At 40.7% G+C, this 14,872-nt stretch overlaps 1 protein-coding gene across 2 annotated transcripts in view; it reads left to right on the forward strand.

The window, feature by feature from the left end:
• The window catches only part of adamts17 (ADAM metallopeptidase with thrombospondin type 1 motif, 17), a 150,649-nt gene that overhangs the window by 52,985 nt on the left and 82,792 nt on the right, over positions 1 to 14,872 (forward strand). For both annotated transcript variants that reach the window (XM_019355478.2, XM_025910618.1), the window contains exon 6: positions 9,290 to 9,447. In XM_019355478.2, coding sequence (XP_019211023.1) covers positions 9,290 to 9,447 — 158 coding nt within the window. The remainder of the gene's footprint in view (positions 1 to 9,289; positions 9,448 to 14,872) is intronic.

Below are 14,872 nucleotides of genomic sequence, written 5' to 3' on the forward strand. Positions count from 1 at the left end.
CTACATTTTCCCTCCCATGTGGGGGGTTTAGTTTGTTTAGGATTCCTCCGTCTACATGCACTAATTCGTCTGGCGCCTGGACATTTTTCTCTAACCACTGCTCGTCAGCAGTGAGTTTTGAAGCTTCATTACCCATTTTAATCCTTTACAACTACACAACTGCGGCACCTTCTCTGGCACGAGAATCGAGAGAGGTAGTTGACACGGCCTTCTACTTTCAAGCTATTCTTGAAAGCGGTGTCATCTTTATGTGATGAAACACGACCTGTTTCTCTCTTTTCACCAGTACTTGGGTGGCCAACAGCAAACAAAATAGTGGAATAGTTCAGCCTCCTTATTGTGCTGTAAAATCAACTTATTCCACCAACAAAAATAAAACAACAACAATACCTTTTCAACGCGTACTACGTCTTACGGACCAGGTTTATCTAAAATAGCTTCCAGCCCCTTCCAGGCGAGCGTTTACTTCTAGAAACCCTTCTAAATTAGCTTCCAGCCCCTTTTTCAGGCGAGCGTTTACATTTAGAAATCCCCCTAAAATAGCTTCCAGCCCCTTTTTCAGGCGAGCGTTTACTTTTAGGAATGCCCCCTAAAATAGCTTCCAGCCCCTTTTTCAGGCGAGCGTTTACTTTTAGGAATGCTACCAACCCCTCTGGCAAATCATGCGAGCCGAGCCTAGACGTTTTACGCGAGGTGTCTTAGTGTTAATATTCACCTGGTTGCTGATTCACTGCCGGTCTCTCAGGTTTACCTCATCGACCCCCACCGCCGTGGACCACTTATAAGAACGCCGGCCAGAACCCGAATTCACGTCTCTGGACTTTATCCTGTACCTGGACAGGAGCTGTCGACAGACTTCAGCGCGGGCTTCTCACGACGGCAGGACTCGATGAGGCTTTCCTGTGGGATCACACAAAAGCGCTGTGTCCCATCCGGCTCGAAGGACCAAGAAATGTCAGGAGTTTTCCTGTATTGCAACTCAGGTCGGAATAAAAACGCTCAGACAGGTTTAACGTGTACACGGGTGAGACTCAGGGAGACTCGCACCGTGCAATAGTTGTCAGCCTTTTTATTCATAGCATTCTCAGAGACGTACAGGAAGAGATAAAATAGAACTGTGCAGGCTTCCTGTTGAGTCTGCACTTCCCCATTTCAGTGTAACTGAAAGAGCAAACATATTTAGATAAAGAAACGTACTTTTAAGCATAACATAATAAAAATCCCAAAATCCTGAAATCTTTTGACACTAGGATTTAGAAGAAATACTCTGACTCCATACAAATACGATGCTTTGGCACAAACACTATGATCTTGCACAAGTACTATGATTTAGTACAAATACTACGAATGGGCAGAAATACTATGTTTCAGTACAAATACTATGATTTGGCAGAAATACTATGTTTAAACATAAATACTATCTTTTGGCATAAATTTCTGCTAAAAGGTACTATTTCTGCGTTTTAGCAGAAATACTGTAATGTGGCATAAATACTATGATTTGCGATAAATACTATGATTTGGCACTTATACTATATTCAGCACATATATTATAACATAACAGAAATACCTCCACCTACTAGTAATACTATAACATATCAGAAATGTCATGATTTGACACAAAGACCATGATTTGGCACAAATACCATGATTTGGCAAAAAGACTATGATTTAGCAGAATTACTATGATTAAGCAGAAGTACTAAGATGTAGTAGAAGTACTTTGATTTAGCAGAAATACTATTATGGAGGAGTAATACTTTAACATGGGAGAAATATTGATACACACAGACACATACACAGAGAGTTAAGTGAACAGGGGCTGTTAAGAGTCTGGGCTTGGTATATCTAGGTCAGTTAAATTAGCTGCACCTGCTGTAATCAGCCCTTACACACACAGACACAGAGGGAGGTATAAGTTTTCTTCAGTGTATTTCTGACATTCAGGATTCGCCTCGAACAAATGGCCATAATTTCCTAACCGTAGGAGCTAGAACACTCATTCTGACACCGTTTTGTTCAGAAGAGATGGGGGAATCTGCAGGTCTTCATAATTCAGAGATAAAATATAAACTATTGAAGATATATGACTTGTAATACACTGTAACTGAGAAGAGGCAAAGCAAAACTGCCTTGACTTGTCCTCAAACAATGTTTTGTAACTCTAAATTTATATGGAGCATCAAAATCATTCTTTCACCATAAGAAACAGCAGGCTTTGGTGAACAGTCATGGAAATTTTCAGGTCTCTGTGGAAATCCATCAAAAAGATATGACGAGAGAAAAAAGTGCCTAATTTCCAGAGTTTGAAATCTGAAGAAATCTGAGCGAGGGACAAATTTCCTATCCTCAAACAAGTGTAATTCATGGCCAAACGGTAATAGGTGAGGAAAAAATTCTTGAATTGTGAGCATCAGGAGTGTCTGAAGATATATTGGCACAAGCCTCATGTCTCAACTTTGTTTTGTTAAGGAGATATGACAATTTGAAAATGCCTCTCATTAGAGAAATCCAGCGGTGATTTTAAACAAGCTCTCCATTGACTTTCTGTGGAGAGTTTTCAGACTTTGTGTTGCTCTGAGGAGATTTGCAAAAAATCTATAAGTCCCACAACAATGATAGTGACATTTTCTGAAAGCCAGCAAAAATACCTACGTTTTGCTGTATAATTTGTGGGAGTTGAGTGGAAATTGAGCGAGCAGCTAGAAGTTGTTCAGACATAAAGAGAAAATTCAGAATTGACGAGTGTACACTCTGAGTTAATTGCATAGCAACCATAACAACGCGTGTATTTTCTGAAAAATCACAATTTTGCAACTGAAAACTTAAAGAGGGATAAGATTAAAATGGTAGAAGATCTGAAAAAGCTGAATCATACAGGAATAGTCCAATAATTTGAGAACATTTTAAAGTTTGAATGGAGTTTCTAGGTGAAAGTATGAGGAAGTAGTTAAGTTTCAAAAACAAGCAAGTTTTAGCAGAATTGTGGAAGTTTTCCATTCATTTCAATGGGACAAATTAAAGGAAAAAAGTGTAATATTTTAAAAAGTATAATAGTAATAAATACCAAAAGTCATAGCTGGAATTAGCAGAAATAGCAGAACAGTTTAGAGTTTGAACGATGAAAATCGGCTGAAAACTGAGGGAGTAGTTAAGTGCCGAAAAACGTACGGAAGCAACTTGCAGATGAAGAATAACTAGAAAAATTTGCATTTCCTGCGAAAATGCTGTGTGGATGCCGTAACGCTGAAGCTGTCTGCTGAAAATAGCTGAAAAACATGAAAAGTTGCAAAAAATTGTATGGAGGTGAAGAACTGAAGCTATCTGCTGAAAACAGGTGAAGAAGAACAAATCTTTGCTGAATAGTGGTGAAAAGCCAAAAATTCTACTGAAAAGGGGTAAAGACGGAGAAATTTTTGCTGAAAAGTGGTGAAAAGAAATTTTGCCATAAGCAGGATTTGAAGCTGGCCTTCCTGGTCTCAAGGCGGCTACTCATCTCACTGAACTAAACTCATTCTCTCAAAGAAGAGGTGGAGAGACCGACAATTCTGCTGAAATGAGCAGAAGCTGCTGAGAATTGTGCTGATAAGAGGTGAAAAGGCTGAAAATTTTGCAGAAAAGAGGTGAATCAGCAGAATTTCTGCTGAAAAGATGGAAAGAAGCAGAACATTGCGCTGAAAAGAGGTGAATGAGCAGAATTTCTGCTGAAAATACTTTTTTTTCTGAAAACAGCAGAAAAAACTGAAAATTTTGCTGAAAAGGGGTGAAAAAGCTGAAATTTGTGTTGAAAAGAGTTAAAAAAGTTTAACTGTTAACTGAAAGAAATGTTGCCATAAGCGGGATTTGAACCCTGGCCTCCCAGTCTGAGAACGGATGCTCATCTCACTGAGCTAAAACACAGGTCAACCCGGCAAGGAAAATCAGTGACGCCACTGATGATATGGCAGAAATGGGCAAAAAATATTGCAAAAAAAAAAAATTCAATATCTCAAAAAGTGTAGAAGTTATGAGCACCAAAAGTCATAGCCGGCATTAGCAGAAAGAGCAGAATTTTTTAAAGTTTGAATGGCGAAAATCGGATAAAAACTGTGGGAGTAGTTAAGTGCCAAAAAGTGTACGGAAGCAACTAGAACTAGAAAATTTGCATTTCCTGCGAAAATGCAGTGTGGATGCCTTAACGCTGAAGCTGTCTGCTGAAAAGTTGAAAAAGATGAAAACTTGCAAAAAGTTGTATGGTGGTGAAAAAAAAAAAGTCACCCTGAGCAGGATTCGAACCTGGCCGTGCCAGACTCAAAGCAGCTACTCATCTCACTGACCCAAACTCAGTTTCACAAAGAAGAGGTGGACAGACTGACAATTCTGCTGAAATTAGCAGAAGCTGCTGAGAATTGTGCTAATAAGAGGTGAAAAGGCTGAAAATTTTGCAGAAAAGAGGTGAATCAGCAGAATTTCTGCAGAAAAGAGGCAAAGAAGCAGAACGTTGCGCTGAAAAGAGGTGAATGAGCAGAATTTCTGCTGAAAAGAGGCAGAACAACCTGGTTCTGCTCAAATTCACCAATCAGAGGTACTGCCTCTGTCTGCTTCATCAGGCTGTGTACTTGTATGTATTTCTGCCATGGAGCGTTAACAAGAATCTGAGGTCCATATTAGAAAAGCTGCTAAAATCATAAAACTTTGCAGAATTGTAATAAATTAGCAATATAAATTACAGGTCTGTGATAGTGTATAAATTTGTAGTGAAGAAAAAAAACATGTGGACCAAGGTGGGATTGAACCCACGACCTTTGAGCTGCAGAGCCGTGTCATCACTGATTGCGCCACCTGGGAAGGGGGCGGGCGGCTCAAAAACACAGACATGACCAGCCAAAAAATAGATCGCGGTGAGAGGCGAAAAACGTCGTTTTTTTGAGTTACAAAACGTCGTGTAACTCAAAAACTAGGAGGTGTATTTTGACTGCGATTTTCATTGCTCTTTGTACCTCCGTCGCGGAGATATGACGAGAGAAGAAACGGCTTCATTTTCGGAGTTTGAAGACTGAGAGGAGGACAGATTTCCACCCCTCAAACAAACGTAATTCATTGCTCAACGGTAAGATAATTGTAAAAACTGCTTCCACTGTGAGTGTCAGCAGTGTCTGAAGATATATTGGCACAAGCCTCATGTCCTAACTTTGCTTTGTTCAACCCTCTGCAAAGCCAGAACATCTTACTATTCATCACTGATTGAAGAAAATAAGAACAACCCTAGGTTTCTCTTCAGCACTGTAGCCAGGCTGACAAAAAGTCAGAGCTCTATTGAGCCAACAATCCCTTTAACATTAACTAGTAATGACTTCATGAACTTCTTCACAAATAAAATTTTTATCATTAGAGAAAAAATTACCAATAAACATCCCACAGATGTAATATTATCTACAGCTACTTTTAGTACCATTGATATTCATTTAGACTCTTTTTCTCCAATTGATCTTTCTGAGTTAACTTCAATAATTACTTTTGGGGAAATACTCTGTGGACTGTCTTTTAGACCCCATTCCTACAAAACTGCTCAAAGAAGTCCTGCCATTAATTAATTCTTCAATCTTAAATATGATCAACCTATCTCTAATAATCGGCTATGTACCACAGGCCTTCAAGGTGGCTGTAGTTAAACCTTTACTTAAAAAGCCATCTCTAGACCCAACTGTCTTAGCTAATTATAGGCCAATCTCCAACCTTCCTTTCATATCAAAAATCCTTGAAAGAGTAGTTGTCAAACAGCTAACAGATCATCTGCAGAGGAATGGCTTATCTGAAGAGTTTCAGTCAGGTTTCAGAGCTCATCACAGCACAGAAACAGCTTTAGTGAAGGTTATAAATGATCTTCTTATGGCCTCTGACAGTGGACTCATCTCTGTGCTTGTCCTGCTAGACCTTAGTGCAGCGTTCGATACTGCTGACCATAATATCCTATTAGAGCGATTAGAACATGCTGTAGGTATTACAGGTACTGCGCTGCAGTGGTTTGTATCATATCTATCTAATAGACTCCAATTTGTTCATGTAAATGGAGAGTCCTCTTCACACACTAAAGTCAGTTATGGTGTTCCACACGGTTCAGTGCTAGGACCAATTCTGTTCACATTATATATGCTTCCCCTAGGCAGTATCATTAGAATTTTCACTGCTATGCTGATGACACCCATCTCTATCTATCCATGAAGCCAGGTAACACACACCATTTAGTTAAACTACAGGAATGTCTTAAAGACATAAAGAGCTGGATGGCCACTAACTTTCTGCTTCTTAATTCAGATAAAACTGAGGTTATTTTACTCTGCCCTGAAAATCTTAGAAATATGGTATCTAACCAGATTCTTACTCTGGATGGCATTACCTTGGCCTCCAGTAACACTGTGAGGAACCTTGGAGTCATTTTTGACCAAGACATGTCCTTCAACGCACATATTAAACAAATATGTAAGACTGCTTTCTTCCATTTGCGCAACATCTCTAAAATTAGAAATATCCTGTCTCAGAGTGACGCTGAAAAACTAGTTCATGCATTTATTACTTCCAGGCTGGACTACTGTAATTAATTATTATCATCGCTGTCCTAAAAACTCCCTGAAAAGCCTTCAGTTAATCCAAAATGCTGCAGCAAGAGTCCTGACAGGGACTAGAAAGAGAGAGCATATTTCTCCTGTTTTGGCTTCCCTTCATTGGCTTCCTGTTAAATCCAGAATTGAATTTAAACTCCTGCTCCTCACATACAAGGTCTTAAATAGTCAGGCCCCATCATATCTTCATGACCTTGTAGTACCATATCACCCTATTAGAGCACTTCGCTCTCGCACTGCAGGCTTACTTGTTGTTCCTAGAGTATTTAAAAGTAGAATGGGAGGGAGAGCCTTCAGTTTTCAGGCACCTCTTCTGTGGAACCAGCTTCCAGTTTGGATTCGGGAGACAGACACTATCTCTACTTTCAAGATTAGGCTTAAAACTTTCTTTTTTGCTAAAGCATATAGTTAGGGCTGGACCAGGTGACCCTGAATCCTCCCTTAGTTATGCTGCAATAGACGTAGGCTGCCGGGGGATTCCCATGATGCACTGAGTTTTCCTTTCCAGTCACCTTTCTCACTCACTATGTGTTAATAGACCTCTCTGCATCGAATCATATCTGTTATTAATTTCTCTCTCTCTTCCACAGCATGTCTTTATCCTGTTTTCTCACCCCAACCGGTCGCAGCAGATGGCCGCCCCTCCCTGAGCCTGTTAAAAGGGAGTTTTTTACTTCCCACTGTCGCCAAAGTGCTTGCTCATAGGGGGTCATATGATTGTTGGGTTTTTCTCTGTATCTGTTATTATAGAGTATACTGTACAATATAAAGCGCCTTGAGGCGACTTTTGTTGTGATTTGGCGCTATATAAATAAAATTGAATTGAATTGAATTGATAAATTTCAATCTGAGTTCCATAAAGGACATTCGAAGGAGAGAGCTCTTCTCAGAGTGTCTAATGATGTTTTGGTGCAAAGTGACACAGGAAATTGTTCTGTTCTCAACCACTGTATCAACCAAGCGCTTGACAGGTTGAGGTATTGGGCCAGTGTATCGGGATCTGCCTTACAACTGTTTACTTCATATCTTTCTGATTGTTCTCTTTGTGTGGCTGCTTCCAATTATAGGTCTTCCTTAAGCCATCTTAATTTTGGTGTACCTCAGGGTTCTTTTTTGGGGACCTTACTATTTCTGGTTTACATGATCCCTCTTCAGCACATTTTGAGTACTTTTAAAGAGGTCTCATATCCCTGCTACACAGATGATATTCATTTATACATCCATTTTAACCTCCTAAGACCCGAACTCTATCATGGCATGCATTTTCAATTTCTCTTTGCTATTTGGGCTGATTGGGACCTGATGAATGTAAAAGAGTTAGCTGATTTTTTTTTTTTTTGATTTTTTTTACCTGATTTTTGTTTCTGAGAAAAATGAGATCCACATATGAGGACACTCGTTTTAAATTTCGATAGAACAGTGGCAGTATAATGTCCTCGTAAGTGGATATCAGGTCGTTGTAGAGCAAAATTTAATATTTTGGTCTAGACAACCCAAAATGTGATGTCCACATATGTGGACGCAAGGTCCTAGGAGGTTAAGCCTAATGAGGTATTGAAACTGCATGTCTTACACAAGTGCTTAGGCTTTGTAAAAAGCTGGATGGATAAAACTTTTCTTCAACTTAATCAGGAAAAGCTGAAATTCTTGTTTGTGCTCCAGAAGAGAATACAACTTCAATAATGGAAACTCTTGGTCCATTAGCCTCTTATGCCAAGTCTTCCATCAGAAACATCGGGGTAAATTTTTAGTCTGGTTTTCCTTCAGATGGTCATGTTCATACTCTGGTTAATTCATGTTTATATCACCTACAAAATATTGTTAAGCTAAGTAATATTATACCACAACCAGACTTGGAAACTGTTATTCATGCTTTTGTTTCTTCAAGATTGGATTACTGTAACTCATCATTCATCTGCCTAAACAAAGCACCATTAGACCATCTGCAGACTGGTCAGACTTTTGGGATCCAAGGAAATTCAGCAGCAAATGAGAAATAAAGTAATTGAGATGTCTTAGTCTGGGAAAGATTATAAAGTCAAAACATAGAACAATGATGAACCTTCTCAGGAGTGGCTGACGAAGCAAAATTACCAGAGTAATGCAGCGGTGACTTATCCAAGAGGTTACAAAAGACCCCAGAACAATAGCCAAAGAACTGGAGGCCTCACTTGCCTCAGTTAAGGTCAGTGTTTATGACTCCACCATAAGAAAGAGACTGGGCAACAATGGAGTTCTAAAATGAAAACCACTACTGAGCAAACGGAACATAAAGGCTTGTCTCAGTTTTGCCGGAAAACATCTTGATGATCCCCTAAACTTTTGGGGAAATACTCTGTGGACTGATGAGACAAAAATTTAACTTTTCGGAAGATGTGTGTCCCTTCTAAAACATCATGGTTATGCAGGAAAGATCCCCAAACAAGTGATCCAAGGAAACTTCCTTACAGCAGATGGACTCACTTGCTGTCGGCATTTCCCTGCAGCATCCACAAGTAAAAAAAGAACTGGCTCAAAAACATAGGCCATTGGGTTTTTGAGTAGGTTATCAAAGCACCTATTGGCTTCGCCTTCAGCCATTTTGTTGTGTCAAACCAACTAGCCTAATGACATAATGTTCATTGTTCATAAGTCCCATTTTTTTTTCATTATTATCAGAATTAAATTAATTTACTGTCTTTGTTCTCCAGGAAAAGCTAAAGGTGGGCCATCATGGAGAAAGATCTCTGGAGAGCTTCTGTCACTGGCAGCATCAGGAATTTGGTGGGCCTTGGTACCTTGGTACCAACCATGTTCCCGGTGGAAGAGATGATATCCCTCCAGTGGACAGTGCTGTATTGGTCACCAGGTATGCAGCTATGAACTGTTTTAAAGCTTCTTAGAACTTCACTGTGAGGAAGAGAGCTGTCATCTTATTGAGTCTGATTGTTGTTCTCCGTCATAGCAAAAACCTGAGCATTATATAAATGTGACTCTGCAGTTCTCCACTCCCCAGGCCAGACCAGTGCCATAGAAGATGGTGAATAGAAAACTCTATTAGGGTCCAATCATGTGCTGCCTGATACTTGTAGGCAAATACACCAATGTCTTGCCAGCAATTATGTTTGTGTTTGCTCAGAGATGTGTGAGGTGCAGAATGATAAATACTGAATAACTCCCACTAAGTTGGGGTGAGACAGACAGCGAAGAAGCACGTGCTGTCTTGCCAGTATATGCAGTCAGCAGTGATGACATAATTAAACAATTTAAACCATTGGGTTTCAAATCTTATGTCAGGACCTGCAGAGATGTATGCAATACAATTCAAGTTTGTTGGTAGCATAAAATCAACTTCTGTGAGAGATGCTGAGACATGCTTATGAGCCTTCTGAAGAACAGCTGCAGAAAGAGTGTGATTACCGGCAGCCATTCATATATATACTGGTCCTCAGTCATGTGAAATTTTGAGATGTGACAATGTTTTCTCTTTTTATAAACCTTAATGCCATGAGGTGTAAAAATAAGATACAATTTTAATACACACATCAATCTCTGCCCAGCAGATTAACTGGAACCAGAGTAGAGCGGAAGAATAAATGCTTCACAATTCATTTTCTTTAAGAACAGTACAACTGGATCCAAAAGAACACATGAAATGCCCTTTCAATGCACCAGAATCTATCCTACATTCAATATGTTTGCCGGTAAATGTTTAATTGTTGTATGTATTAGTGTAGGTGTGTCAAGGTTAGTAGCAAGCACTTCTTCATTGCGGGAGTGTGTGTGTGTTGGTGCATGACCTGTGTTACGGGCAAATTAATCAGATTGATACCATAGGTGCATCTACTAAAAGTCTCAGACGAGCTTGAATGCCGGTGACCTTGACCTAAAGGTCGGAGGTCAAGTTTTCCGAAATCTTGTAAATGCGATAACTCGAGAATACAATGATGCAGGAGTTTCAAAATTGATAACATGGTTGTGTCTACTTGGAGGCTGAGGGGTATAACTGCAGTATTTTTGTTTGCCGTAAAAATAGGTGCCTTACCCTGTGCAACGGCCAGGGAAAACACTATCCTGTGAACCAGAAGTAGTGGTCTGAAAGACAATGAGAATGGACTGGTGAAGGTCTCTGTGTTGTTTCTCCATCTTAAAGCATTTGTTTAAGGTCTGCTGTTGCTCTGCATGAATCGCGTGACGGACTTCAGGATCCAGGACACAGGAAGCTTTGACAGGAGACTAAAGTTTCAGCAGCCTTTATAATATCCTCTTTGGGCCAGGTCTGGACCTGCTACTTTAACCATACTTTAACTCTTAACAGCATGATATACGCACATCAGTGAAGAGCCCGTCTGGTAGGTGAAGAGAAGTTGGGCTTAAGAGATTAAACACCGGAGGGGTTGAGGTCCTGGTCATACTGCACACTGCGTTGTAGTCTAGAAGACAAGATGGTGGTGGAGTCAGATAACGCTGAGCCAGACAGGGTTTCTGACCGTTGTGGGGGGTAAGGCAAAGGATCTGGCATTGAGACTGGCAGAGGCATTGCTCTTTCCTCAGCTCTCTGATTCTATTTTCTAAGATAAGTGAAAGCCAAAGGTACTCATTAAACAAATCATTTCTCCACAAATGTGCATGGGGTTTGCAGGATCAAAAGAGCAAAGCCACAGGATGGGATTGTCCTGTGTGATTTGCTGATCGATCCCACTTCTGATACCAAGTTGTTGTGGAAATTGAGTGCATTAATTAAAGAGTAGATTTTATTCTTGCAAGAAGGAATTCAGTCAGCACAAGGCACTTTGGCGTTGTAATGAAGAATTCAACTGAACAAAGGAACCGGGCTCTACTTATATAGGGTCCCCCCCTACATCTTTATTGCCCTATTGCCTGTCAGAACTTAACTGCCCAGAGGCAGGAAGCAGGATATTGCCTCAATTAAAAGAGATCCCATATACTTGCACTTCTGCAATCTACGGGGTCAAGCATAATATTGGCACAGGAGAAAGAAAGCCTCATCTTAGTATATAACAAAATAATCTTCTAGAGTCATAACATTGATGAATAAGCAGTTCATTTAAACAGACCGTCTTGTCCAACAGCAGTGTCTGATGTCAAAAATGTGCTACTTGAAGAATGGTAAAAAATTCCCATATGCACACTCCTTAACGTTGTGGAAAGACTCCTCAGAAGAGTTTAAGCTGCTATGGTTATGGCCGAGCTGTCATTGCGATCGATAAAGTGTACGTCAACGGGCAGCTTTATTGCGACCAGAAAACCACATCATGGCTGTACTAATCCTGAGTCAGGTGATCTGTATCAACACAAACGGCTTTTTCTGATTCCCATTTCATTCTCCTTTTTTCCCCTTGTTTTTGTTGTTGATTTTTGAAGGTCACTTTGAAATGGTTCTTTGGTGGCTGCGCTGTTTTATTCTCCTTGTCACTTTCCTCTTTCTGCACTCATTATGTTTGCTTTGTCCACAGTGCTGTAATTAACTACATAAATATACAGTACAGACACATACAACTATACAACTTAGACACACTCATGTCTGATTACACCTTCCTTTCACCAGTACACCATTCAGATTCTCGCTTAGACCATTTTTTAGTTAGCAGCTCCATTATGAAGGATATCACAGACAGTCATATTCATTTGATCAATATCAGTGATCATGTGCCAGTGTCTGTCTCTCTAACACAAGAAACAGTCACGCCACCAATTAAGAATTGAAGATTTAATACACCAGGTTGCATTTGGAGAACTTTGGACATGGTAATAAATCTAGAAAATGTTTGTTAACCAGTTAAAGCTAAATAAAGAAAAAAAATGATTTACTCTATTAAGGATTAGACTAGGAACCTTTCTTCATCGATTGGATCAAAAGACTATAAGGCTCTACAAATGCTTGTGCTATAACTAACCATCCTACTTCTCAAAGCTTCCAGCTACAAAGAGGCGCCAGATGAGGCCTATCCAGTTTCCCCCTCACTTTTTGTCATTTTCATTGAGCCACTAGCAGCACCAATCTGACAAAATGTAGATATTAAAGGAGTTAAAACTGAAAATACAGACCATAAAGTAAGCCTTCATGCTCATGATGTATTACTTTTCCTTGGAAACTCACAAACTTCTGATAAAGACGATCACACTTACAGAAAAGTTCTCATCCTTGAGGTTATCTCCTGATGTTTGTATGTGCAATATATATGCTTGAATTTTTTTGGCTAATTTATAAAAAATATAAAGTTTTAACAGCCTTTGGCATTATACTTAAAATTCGGCTTTGTCAGAATCAGAATCAGAGAGACTTTATTTATCCCCAAGGGGCAATTAAGATAGATATGTTGCCGACCGTACATACAATACACAAACATCACATTGGGGAGACAGGTCAGGCTAGGTAGCACTGGCCGGTCAACTGCACGAGCACCAACCCGGAACCAAACAACAGAAAAATGCACAACATGAGGAAAGACGAGGAGAAAAAAAGAACTCCCCCCAGACTGAGCTCCAACAGGGAGATCAGTTTGAGAACAGAAAAAAACACATCATCACATAGAAGACTTAAGCTTCGAAGGCGTTCGGAGGAGGTGCGGGGATGAGTGTAGATCTGTGTCAGTGTACATGTGTATGTGTGCATGTGTGTGTGTGTGTGTTCCATGTTTAGCCGAGAGAAAGTGTCCCTTCACTCGGTTAGGCAAAAGTCAACAATCTTCGGTCAACGCGGGTGGCCTTGAAGGAGGGGAGAGAAAGTCACAACAATAGTCTTGTTATCTAAGGAAGAATTTTGTTATTCCCAACAGCTTTTGCCTTGAGCATCCAGCTGGGACCAGGGGGGCAAGATGGTAAATGTTTGGGTTTAGTGCGAACAACTGCATCCGATTTTGACTGTAGGTCTAATGTCCGTCACTGGTCACCAATTCTCTCAATTCCCGTTCTTCTTCTCCAAGATCTTCTCCATATTGTGTTCAATAAACACAGTCTGAGTATTCATGATAGACGCCCTGACCATCGTCTACCATGTCGGCCAGCCTTGTGGGATTTTGAACAGCTGTAGCCGCTTCTTGTTCTTCGATAAGCCAAGTCCGAGCCAGCTCCAATCAGCCAGAACTCTGTTATCGTTTTTTCGAATTGGTAGATGTCGTTCAGTGTCCTCCATCAAGTGTCGCCAGACACACGACACAACCAGTCATCTAGTATCCGGCAGCAAACATCTCAGCAGGACAATCAGGCTCTCCCAAGACCAGGAGGGTGTCAATTTCGTTACAGGACCAATTGATCAAATCCATTAGGTTTTTAGAGAACAAGTCTGGGAGACTCTCTGAGGGTAAGAGATACGCAAGACTATACAAAAGACATGAGAAGCCAAGCAGGAAAGACAAGGGAGGGAGAGTGAGAAGGAGAAAAAGCGACCGCCTCCGTCAAAAGCCAAGAAAGTTTTGTTATATCTTGTTTCTGCTAATCATCAGATGTTTCTACAACTAGATTGGAGCCCACCTGTGGTAAATGTAGTTTATTGGGCATGATTTGGAAATGTATGTATGTATGGTATGTAACGTATGTAACATATGTAAGTAACATACGTACATACGTACCTGGGGATCTCACAGGCAAATGGGAACCATGAGGAAGAGCTGAATGGCAAGAACAAGATCTTGGCTGTCAACACTTATGCCCTGCCGGTGGTCAGTTACCCTGCTGAGATAATAACCTGGCCAAAGGAGGAGATAGAAGCCACTGAAATCAAGACAAGGAAGCTCCCGTCCATGCATGGAGGGTTTCACCCCAAATCTAGCACCCTGAGACTGTACACTAAGTGAGAGCAAGGAGGCCGAAGACTATGTGTCAGTACCACAGTCCAGGATGAGACAATGAACATCCATGAGTAAATCAGGAAGATGGCCACAACTAACCGTGTGCACAGTGAATACCTCAGGCAGCAGAAACCCAAGAAAAAGTGGAGCAAGGAGAAGAACCGTCATGGAAGGAGAGACCACCGGCAGATAGAAAAAATGACTGACATCCAGAAATCCTAAAAGTGACTGGACAAAGCTGGACTGAACGACAGCACAGAGGCACTAATCATGGCAGCACTGGAACTAGCTCTGAGCACAAGATCCATAGAGGCTGGGGTCTATCACACCAGGCAAGAACCCAGGTGCAGCCTGTGTAAAGATGCCCCTGAGAAAGTCCAGCACATAAAAGTGGGGTACAAGGTGCAACCAGCCAGGGCATACATGGAATGCCATAACCAAGTGGCTGGCATAGTATACCGGAACATCTGTGCCGAGTATTGC

This window comes from Oreochromis niloticus, linkage group LG1 (genome assembly GCF_001858045.2).
Source record: "Oreochromis niloticus isolate F11D_XX linkage group LG1, O_niloticus_UMD_NMBU, whole genome shotgun sequence".
NCBI classification, from domain to species: domain Eukaryota; kingdom Metazoa; phylum Chordata; class Actinopteri; order Cichliformes; family Cichlidae; genus Oreochromis; species Oreochromis niloticus.